Source organism: Hemitrygon akajei, unplaced genomic scaffold (genome assembly GCF_048418815.1).
Source record: "Hemitrygon akajei unplaced genomic scaffold, sHemAka1.3 Scf000050, whole genome shotgun sequence".
In the NCBI taxonomy this organism is placed as follows: Eukaryota; Metazoa; Chordata; class Chondrichthyes; order Myliobatiformes; family Dasyatidae; genus Hemitrygon; species Hemitrygon akajei.
In genome coordinates this window covers 2,922,454-2,933,625 of record NW_027331936.1, presented here as the reverse complement: position 1 = coordinate 2,933,625, position 11,172 = coordinate 2,922,454, and the positions used below count along the sequence as shown (strand labels likewise).

Below are 11,172 nucleotides of genomic sequence, written 5' to 3'. Positions count from 1 at the left end.
TTCAGCAACGATGATGGACAAATATCCAGCATGAAGTTTATCGAAACTTTCTCCCCAGTGTGAACCCGGTAGTCTGTCACAAGCGTAACACGCTGTAAGGTTTCACTGCCAATGTAATGGTTTCTCTGTAGCAGCAATGTTTAGGTTACGACTAGAGATAACAGGGTTTTGGAATGAGAGGCTTTCCAATGGCAGAAATTGTTTTTTTTCCTTGTGAGTTTGGAAGAGAGATTATTGTGTTTTTTGGCTGGGGAGAGATGAAGAGACATGAATGGAGAGAGTGGGCCCTTTTTATTTTATTTTGTTTTCTTTACTAACCCTATAGTCAGAGAATGAATTATAAAGATCAATCATTAAATCACATATTGTGTTATTTCAGGGGACACACCACACAGCATCCACCCAAATGAGATTTCTTATGTTTGGCCGGGCTGGGTGGCTATCACCCCCTTATATTAAGCTGCTAGCCGAAGCGAGGGTTACATCAGGTTAGATCACTGAGTGAGTCCCTTTCCACGTTCACAGCAGCTGATTCACCTCTCCCCATTGTGAACCAGGTAGTGTGTCATAAGGATAGATAAGTGAATGAATCCCTTCCCACATTCACAGCAGGTGAACGTCCTCTTCCCCGTGTGAACTCAATGATGCACAATTTGGTTGATTTGGCTGAGAGATACTTTTCCCAAAGTCTGACCAGTTGATCGGCCTCTACTCAGTGTGAATTCGCTGGTGTCTCTGTAGTTGAAATGACTGAGTGAATGCCTTCCCACAGTGTGAGCAGGTAAATGGCTTCTCCCCAGTGTGAATTCACTGATGTACCTTCAGTTGGGATGAAAAAGTGAATCCCTTCCCACAGTCTGAGCAGGTAAACGGCTTCTCCCCAGTGTGAACTCGCTGATGTACCTTCAGTTGGGATGAACAAGTGAATCCCTTCCCACAGTCTGAGCAGGTAAACGGCTTCTCCCCAGTGTGAATTCGCTGAGGTACCTTCAGTTGGGATGAACAAGTGAATCCCTTCCCACAGTCTGAGCAGGTAAACGGCTTCTCCCCAGTGTGAATTCGCTGATGTACCTTCAGTTGGGATAAACAAGTGAATCGCTTCCCACAGTCTGAGCAGGTAAACGGCTTCTCCCCAGTGTGAATTCGCTGATGTACCTTCAGTTGGGATGCACAAGTGAATCGCTTCCCACAGACTAAGCAGGTGAACGGCCTCTCTCCAGTGTGAATTCGCTGATGTACCTTCATTAGGGATGAGCAAGTGAATCCTTTCCCACGGACTGAGCAGGTGAATGGCCACTCCCCAGTGTGAACTGACTTGTGTACCAGTAATTCGTGTGACTGAATGAATCCCTTCCCACAGTCTGAACAGGTGAACGGCCTCTCCCGAGTGTGAATTCGCTGATGTTCCTTCAGATGGGATGATCGAGTGAATCCCTTCCCACAGTCTGAGCAGGTGAATGGGCTCTCTCCAGTGTGAACTCGCTGATGTACCTTCATTTGGGATAAGCAAGTGAATCCCTTCCCACAGTCTGAGCAGGTGAACGGGTTCTCTCCAGTGTGAAGTCGCTGATGTCCCTTCAGTTGGGTTGAGCAAGTAAATCCCTTCCCACAGTCTGAGCAGGTGAACGGGTTCTCCCCAGTGTGAATTCGCTGATGTACCTTCAGTTGGGATGAACAAGTGAATCCCTTCCCACAGTCTGAGCAGGTAAACGGCTTCTCCCCAGTGTGAATTCGCTGATGTACCTTCAGTTGGGATGAACAAGTGAATCCCTTCCCACAGTCTGAGCAGGTAAACGGCTTCTCCCCAGTGTGAATTCGCTGATGTACCTTCAGTTGGGATGAACAAGTGAATCGCTTCCCACAGTCTGAGCAGGTAAACGGCTTCTCCCCAGTGTGAATTCGCTGATGTACCTTCAGTTGGGATGCACAAGTGAATCGCTTCCCACAGACTAAGCAGGTGAACGGCCTCTCTCCAGTGTGAATTCGCTGATGTACCTTCATTAGGGATGAGCAAGTGAATCCTTTCCCACGGACTGAGCAGGTGAATGGCCACTCCCCAGTGTGAACTGACTTGTGTACCAGTAATTCGTGTGACTGAATGAATCCCTTCCCACAGTCTGAACAGGTGAACGGCCTCTCCCGAGTGTGAATTCGCTGATGTTCCTTCAGATGGGATGATCGAGTGAATCCCTTCCCACAGTCTGAGCAGGTGAATGGGCTCTCTCCAGTGTGAACTCGCTGATGTACCTTCATTTGGGATAAGCAAGTGAATCCCTTCCCACAGTCTGAGCAGGTGAACGGGTTCTCTCCAGTGTGAAGTCGCTGATGTCCCTTCAGTTGGGTTGAGCAAGTAAATCCCTTCCCACAGTCTGAGCAGGTGAACGGGTTCTCTCCAGTGTGAACTCGCTGATGTCCCTTCAGTTGGGATGAGCAATTGAAACCCTTCCCACAGTCTGAGCAGGTGAATGGCCTCTCCGCACTGTGAACTCGCAGGTGTCTCAGCAGGTGAGATGCCTGACTGAATCCCTTTGCACATTCCGAGCAGATGAATGGCCTCTCGCCAGTGTGAACTCGCTGGTGTGTCTGTAGTTGACATGATCGACTGAATCCCTTCCCACATTCTGTGCAGGTGAACGGCCTCTCCCTGGTGTGAACTCGCTGGTGTCTCTGTAGTTGAGATGACGCAGTGAATCCCTTCCCACAGTCTGTGCAGATGAACGGCCTCTCCTGAGTGTGAACCAACTTGTGTCCCAGGAGATCGATTGACCGAGTGAATCTCTTCCCACAGGCTGAGCAGGTGAATGGCCTCTCTCCAGTGTGAATTCTCTGATGTAGCTTCAGCTGATATGACCGAGTGAATCTCTTCCCACAGTCTGAGCAGCTGAACGGCCGCTCCCCAGTGTGAACTCGCTGATGTACCTTTAGGTTAGATGATGAAATGAATCCTTTCCCACAGAATGAGCAGAGGAACGGCCTCTCCCCAGTGTGAACTAACTTATGTCCCAGTAGGTCGGATGACCGAGTGAATCCCTTCCCACAGTCTGAGCAGGTGAATGGCCGCTCCCCAGTGTGAACTCTCTGGTGAGCCATGAGGTCAGATGACCGAGTGAATCCTTCCCCACAAATTCAGCAGATGACCAGCCTCTGCCCAGTGTGAACTGACTGGTATGTCCACAGGTGGGAAGACCGACTGAATCCCTTCTCACTCACAAGTGAATGGCCTTGTCCCAGTGTCAACTTGGTGATGTCCCTTCAGTTGAAATGACTGACAGAATGCATTCCCACTGTCTAAGCAGATGAATGGGTTTTCCCCCTTGTTTAAAATGACAGGCGTGCCAGTCGGTCAGATGATAGAGTGAAACCCTCCCCACAGTCTGAGCAGGAAGGATGATCAAGGAAATCCTTTGTTCCACTTCTTAAATATCTGGATAGAGACAGCAAAACTGGTGTGTGGTGTTCGAGATTCCCATAGATTAATTCTTTGTCATTTTTAACCTGTAAAAAGATTTACAAAATCCATCAAAGGGTGTAGGACAACATTTCAGATGAGATTACTTGAGTTGTCAAGGTATGATCTGGCAACACACTCTTACAGTGAAGTTCAACCAAAGTTGGAGAGAGAAATCATCTTCTAACTGGGCACAGTGCTGGTATCTGGAATGACCGCTTTACAATTCAACCGCCAGGAGTACGATAGGTTAAAGTGCCGGGGTTAGGATTCAATGTATTTAAGTAAACTACTTAAGAACATTTTAAAAGCTATTATTAATGCTTTTTGAGAGGGTGATTTTAGATGCATATCATATTTTTACTGAGTTAAGTATTGTATGTAATTAGTTTTGCTACAATAAGTGTATGGGACATTGGAAAAAATGTTGAATTTCCCCATGGGGATGAATAAAGTATCTATCTATCCATCTAACTAAACTCTCGGATGTCCTTCCTGTGTCTATACGAATGGAGCATTTCTGCCATCTCCAATCTGTGACCTGGCTCAGTTTGACTCTCTCCATAGATAGATAGATAGATAGATAGATAGATAGATAGATAGATAGATACTTTATTCATCCCCATGTGGAAATTCAACTTTTTTTCCAATGTCCCATACACTTGTTGTAGCAAAACTAATTACATACAATACTTAACTCAGTAAAAATATGATATGCATCTAAATCACTATCTCAAAAAGCATTAATAATAGCTTTTAAAAAGTTCTTAAGTCCTGGCGGTAGAATTGTAAAGCCTAATGGCATTGGGGAGTATTGACCTCTTCATCCTGTCTGAGGAGCATTGCATCGATAATAACCTGTCGCTGAAACTGCTTCTCTGTCTCTGGATGGTGCTATGTAGAGGGTGTTCAGAGTTATCCATAATTGACCGTAGCCTACTCAGCGCCCTTCGCTCAGCTACCGATGTTAAACTCTCCAGTACTTTGCCCACGACAGAGCCCGCCTTCCTTACCAGCTTATTAAGACGTGAGGCGTCCCTCTTCTTAATGCTTCCTCCCCAACACGCCACCACAAAGAAGACGGCGCTCTCCACAACTGACCTATAGAACATCTTCAGCATCTCACTACAGACATTGAATGACGCCAACCTTCTTAGGAAGTACATTCGACTCTGTGCCTTCCTGCACAAGGCATCTGTGTTGGCAGTCCAGTCTAGCTTCTCGTCTAACTGTACTCCCAGATACTTGTAGGTCTTAACCTGCTCCACACATTCTCCATTAAAGATCACTGGCTCCATATGAGGCCTAGATCTCCTAAAGTCCACCACCATCTCCTTGGTCTTGGTGATATTGAGACGCAGGTAGTTTGAGTTGCACCATATCACAAAGTCCTGTATCAGTTTCCTATACTCCTCCTCCTGTCCATTCCTGACACACCCCACTATGGCCGTGTCATCAGCGAACTTCTGCACATGGCAGGACTCTGAGTTATATTGGAAGTTATATGGTTATATGGTGCAACTCAAACTACCTGCGTCTCAATATCACCAAGACCAAGGAGATGGTGGTGGACTTTAGGAGATCTAGGCCTCATATGGAGCCAGTGATCATTAATGGAGAATGTGTGGAGCAGGTTAAGACCTACAAGTATCTGGGAGTAAAGTTAGACGAGAAGCTAGACTGGACTGCCAACACAGATGCCTTGTGCAGGAAGGCACAGAGTCGACTGTACTTCCTAAGCAGGTTGGCGTCATTCAATGTCTGTAGTGAGATGCTGAAGATGTTCTATAGGTCAGTTGTGGAGAGCGCCCTCTTCTTTGTGGTGGCGTGTTGGGGAGGAAGCATTAAGAAGAGGGACGCCTCACGTCTTAATAAGCTGGTAAGGAAGGCGGGCTCTGTCGTGGGCAAAGTACTGGAGAGTTTAACATCGGTAGCTGAGCGAAGGGCGCTGAGTAGGCTACGGTCAATTATGGATAACTCTGAACATCCTCTACATAGCACCATCCAGAGACAGAGAAGCAGTTTCAGCGACAGGTTACTATCCATGCAATGCTCCTCAGACAGGATGAAGAGGTCAATACTCCCCAATGCCATTAGGCTTTACAATTCTACCGCCAGGACTTAAGAACTTTTTAAAAGCTATTATTAATGCTTTTTGAGATAGTGATTTAGATGCATATCATATTTTTTACTGAGTTAAGTATTGTATGTAATTAGTTTTGCTACAACAAGTGTATGGGACATTGGAAAAAAAGTTGAATTTCCACATGGGGATGAATAAAGTATCTATCTATCTATCTATATCACAAAGTCCTGTATCAGTTTCCTATACTCCTCCTCCTGTTCATTCCTGACACACCCCACTATGGCCGTGTCATCAGCGAAATTCTGCACATGGCAGGACTCCGAGTTATATTGGAAGTCTGATGTGTACAGGGTGAACAGGACCGGAGAGAGTACGGTTCCCTGCGGCGCTCCTGTGCTGCTGACCACCGTGTCAGACCTACAGTCTCCCAACCGCACATACTAAGGTCTATCTGTCAAGTAGTCCACTATCCAATTCCCCATGTGAGAGTCTACTCCCATCTCCGTTAGTTGTGCCTTAAGATCTTGGGCTGGATGGTGTTAAAGGCACTAGAGAAGTCAAGGAATGTAATCCTCACAGCACAACTGACTCCCTCTAGGTGAGAGAGTGATTTGTGCAGAAAATACGTGATAGCATCCTCCACTCCCACCTTCTCCTTATACGCAAACTGAAGCGGATCCCGGGCGTGCCTGGTTTGTGGCCTCAGATTCTGTATTATCAGCCGCTCCATGGTCTTCATAACGTGCGACGTCAAGGCAACAGGTCTGAAGTCATTCAACTCCTTTGGTTGTGGTTTCTTCGGTACCGGGACAATACAGGATGTTTTCCACTGTCTGGGTACTCTTCTCTGCTCCAGGCTCATGTTGAAGATGCGCTGTAGTGGTTCTCCCAGCTCAGTCGCACAGGCCCTCAGTAATCGTGGGGAAACTCCATCCGGTCCAGCCGCCTTGCTGGTACAGATCTTCCTCAGTTGACCTTCCACCTGTGCAGCCGTAATCCTGGGCATGGGCAAGGTCTCCTGTGAGTGGCTATTTTCCTGTGAGGGAAGTAAGCCTGGTGTGGAGTTCTGCAGTGAGAATGAGATTGTGCTGTCGAACCTATTGAAGAAGTTGTTCAGCTGGTTCGCTTTCTCCACATCTCCACTTATGTTCGCCCCCCGCTTTGCACCGCTTCCGGTGATGATCTTCATCCCATCCCACACCTCCTTCATGCTTTTTTTCTGCAGCTTTTGTTCTAGCTTCCTCCTATACTGCTCCTTTGCCCCCCTTATCTGTACTCTGAGTTCCTTCTGAACTCTTTTAAGCTCCAACCGATCACCATCTTTAAAGGCCCTCTTCTTCTGGTTTAGGAGGCCTTTGATGTGACTAGTGATCCAGGGCTTATTATTGGGATAGCAGCGAACAGTTCTAACAGGGACAACTGCATCCACACAAAAGTTAATATAGTCCGTTGTGCATTCAGTGACCTCCTCAACGCCCCCACAGAACCCCCCTTGCAGTACATCCCAGTTAGTAGTACCGAAGCAGTCTCTCAGGGCCTGTTCAGCTTCAGGAGTCCACTTCCTAAAAGAGCGTGTGTAGTGGGATGCCTCATCACAATTGATTTATATCTGGGCTGTAACAAAACCAGGTTGTGATCAGTTTTCCCCAATGAAGGCAGTGGGGATGCACTATATGCCTCCTCTACGTTTGCATACAGTAGGTCAATAGTCCTATTACCCCTGGTGTAGCAATCCACGTACTGGGAGAAAGCAGGTAGTGTCTTGTCCAAAGTCACATGGTTGAAGTCCCCTGTAATTATCACCATTAATTATCACCATTGATATTATTCCCTGTTCCCACTGAGATGCATGTGTGCCTGGCCCCACAGCAACTGAAATACTCCCACACAAAAAGCCAGCAGTGCATTCCATGCACCCACCACTCTCTGTGTAAAAAAAACTTACCCTGACATCCCCTCAGCATCTATTTCCAAGCATCTTAAAACTCTGCTCCCTCGTGTTAGCCATTTCAGCTCTGGGAAAATACCCTCTGGCTGTGCACACGATCAATGCCCCTCATCATCTTATACACCTAAAAAAGGCTCATAACATAAACAAGGACATTACACATTATACGTGATTGAGTTCATCTGCACGCTCATACTACCTATGTAGCAGGCCTGTAACGGGTAATGAAGGATTTTCTTACCAGAGCTTTTGTACATTGTCCATATGTGGTTTGCTTGCTAAACTACGCTTTAAAAAGTCAGATTTCCAATATCACTCCACTTCTTCCACTTGCAAATTCTCCAGCAACCTTTGCATCGCCACAATACACACAGGTAACAGCAGTTTCTATATTGGACATAAATATTTCCCCTGAACCCACCTGAAGAATTGAGAGACATATAAAAAAATCATTTTGAACCTATGTAACCTCTGGCTAAAAGAATAATTGGGACTGAATAGGAATTTTGAACTGAAGTGAACTCCGTTATCAGCATTTAGCTAAGACAGGCTCATAACCAGTTCTCTGTGGCTTGCAGAGAGACACACTGAGAGCTGATAACATTATACATTGTACTGCAGCGGTGTGCTACACGCAGCGCTAAAATAACGACACGGAGTCGGTAAACTGCAGCCAAATAATAAGTTTATTTCAACTTCACAGTATTGCTTTAAAGCCTGTCTCCCCCAGCGGATACCTCGAGAGGCACGTACTGAAACCCCGTCTGGCTTTCTTCCTTTGTGCCTGCACTCTGGCTAATTGTCAGCCTGTTCGAGTGTGCTAGTAATTGGGTCGCCACATAAACCCCCCCCCCCCCCAGAACCGGCGATACACCCCCCAATGTCCACAGTCTGGGCCGGACCCTGTTTGGGAGGTCGGCCTCTGCGCCGCGGTGCCGGAAACTCGACCGGTTGTGCCAAGGTCCACATGGGCCGGTTTGAGTCGGTCCACCGTGAAAACCTCCTCTCTCCCCCCAACGTCCAGCACGAACGTGGACCCGTCGTTTCTGATCACCGTAAACGGCCCCTCGTAGGGCCGTTGCAGCGGTGGCCGATGCCTTCCCCCGGCGTACAAACACAAACTTACAGTTCTGCAGGTCTTTGGGTACGCAGGTCGGGTGTTGCCCATGCTGCGGAGTGGGTATGGGGGCCAGGGCCCCGAGCCTCTCGCGTAGTCTGCCCAGGACTGCTACGGGTCCTTCCTCTCGCCCCCTTGGGGCTGGTATGAACTCCCAGGGAACGACAAGGGGTGCGCCGTACACCACCTCGGCCGACGAAGCGTACAGATCGTCTTTGGGCGCCTTGCGGATGCCGAGTAGGATCCAGGGAAGATCGTCCGCCCAGTTAGCTCCTGGCGGGGCGGGCCATGAGAGCCGACTTCAGGTGACGGTGGAAACGCTCCACCAGTCCGTTCGACTGTGGGTGGTAGGCAGTGGTGTGGTGCAGCTGAGTCCCCAACAGGCTGGCCATAGCTGACCACAGGCTGGAGGGTGAACTGGGCGCCTCTGTTGGAGGTAATGTGGGCCGGGACACCAAAGCGGGACACCCCAGGTGGCGATCAGTGCCCGGGCGCAAGATTCAGAGGTGGTGTCGGGGGAGCGGGACCGCCTCTGGCCATCTTGTGAACCGGTCCACGATAGTCAGGAGGTGCCGCGCTCCGCGCGACACTGGCAGGGGGCCCATGATATCCACATGAATGTGGTCGAACCGCCGGTGGGTGGGGTGGAACTGCTGCGGCAAGGCCTTGGTGTGTCGCTGCACCTTGGCCGTCTGGCAGTGCATGCACGCTCTGGCCCTTTCACGGACCTGCTTGCGGAGTCCGTGCCAAACAAACCTGCTGGAGACCATCCGAACGGTAGTGCGGATGGAGGGGTGCGCCAAGTTATGAATGGAGTCGAAAACACGTCGTCGCCAAGGTGCCGGGACGACGGGACGGGGCTGGCCGGTGGCGACGTCACAGAGTAGGGTCCTCTCACCTGGGCCTACGGGGAGGTCCTGGAGCTGCAAACCGGAGACTGCGGTTCTGTAACTCGGGATCTCCTCGTCTGCCTGCTGTGCCTCTGCCAGCGCCTCAATGTCTCACCCCTTGGGAAATGGCGTGAATGTTAGGGCGAGAGAGCGCATCCGCCACGACATTGTCCTTACCGAGACGTGCCGGAAGTCCGTCGTGTATTCAGAGATGTAGGACAGAGGGCGCTACTGGCGGGACGACCAGGGATCGGACACCTTTGTGAATGTAAAGGTAAGCGGTTTTTGGTCCGTGAACGCGGTGAAGGGCCAACCTTCTAAGAAGTACCTGAAATGCCGGATTGCCAGGTATAGCGCCAACAGCTCCCGGTCGAAAGCACTATATTTGAGCTCGGGTGGCCGCAGGTGTTTGCTGAAAAACGCCCAGGGGTTGCCAGCGGCCCGCGATGAGCTGCTCCAGTACCCCACCGACTGCCGTATTAGAGGAGTCCACTGTGAGGGCGGTAGGGACGTCCATTCTGGGGGTGCACTAGCATCGCGGCGTTCGCCAAGGCATCCTTCGTTTGAATGAAAGCGGCGGCGGACTCCTCGTCCCAGGTAATGTCCTTGCCCGGACCGGACAGCAAGGCGAACAGGGGGCGCATGATCCGGGCAGCTGAAGGGAGAAAGCGGTGGTAGAAATTGAGCATACCTACGAATTCCTGAAGGCCTCTGATCGTGGTGGGTCGGGGGAAATGGCGGACCGCATCTACCTTAGCGGCAGAGGGGTTGCCCCGTCTGTGGTAATCCTGTGGCCCAGGAAGTCAATGGTGTCGAGCCCGAACTGGCATTTGGACAGGTTGATTGTTAGACCGTAGTCACTCAGCCGGGCATAGATTTGTCGGAGGTGGGACAGATGCTCCTGACGACTGCTGCTGACTATGAGGATGTCGTCCAAATAGATGAATGCGAAGTCCAGGTCGCGTCCCACCGCGTCCATCAACCGCTGGAACGTCTGTGCGGCATTCTACAGGCCGACCGGCATGCGGAGGAACTCAAAAAGGCCGATCGGGGGTGATGAGAGCCGTTTTGGGGACGTCGTCCGGATGCATCCGGATTTGGTGGTACCCTCGGACGAGGTCTACCTTGGAGAAGATCTGCGCGCCGTGCAGGTATGCTGCAAAGTCCTGAATGTGCGGCACAGGGTAGCGGTCCGGAGTTGTAGCCTCGTTCAGCCTGCGGTGGTCGCCGCACGGTCTCCAGCCCCCTGTCGCTTTGGGCACCATGTGCAGGGGGAGAGGCCCATGGGCTGTCGGACCGCCGAATGATCCCCAATTCCTCCATCCTCTTGAACTCCTCCTTCGCCAGTCGGAGCTTGTCCGGGGGGAAGCCACCGAGCACGGGCATGGAGGGGGTGGTCCCTTGGTCGGGATGTGGTGCTGTACGCCGTGTCGGGGCATGGCTGCCGCGAACTGCGGTGCCAGAACCAATGGGAAATCCGCCAGGACCCTGGTGAAGTTGTCGGACAGCGTGATGGAGCCGAGGGTGAGGTGCTGGCAACTGGGCTGCACCCAGCGAGAACGTCTGAAAGGTCTCGGCGTGAACCAGTCTCTTCCTGGGCAGGTCGGCCAGTAGGCTGTGAGCCCGCAAGAAATCCGCACCCAGAAGCGGTTGGGCTACTGCGGCCAGTGTGAAGTCCCACGT

The 11,172-nt window shown here is 50.4% G+C and overlaps 1 protein-coding gene across 1 annotated transcript; it reads right to left on the bottom strand.

The window, feature by feature from the left end:
- Nucleotides 1–708: 708 nt before the first annotated feature.
- LOC140721092 (uncharacterized) lies at nucleotides 709–3,090 on the bottom strand. Its single transcript, XM_073035957.1, is given in 3 exon segments — nucleotides 709–1,239; nucleotides 1,324–1,995; nucleotides 2,080–3,090. Coding segments are annotated over 3 exon segments (2,214 nt in total).
- Nucleotides 3,091–11,172: the final 8,082 nt, after the last annotated feature.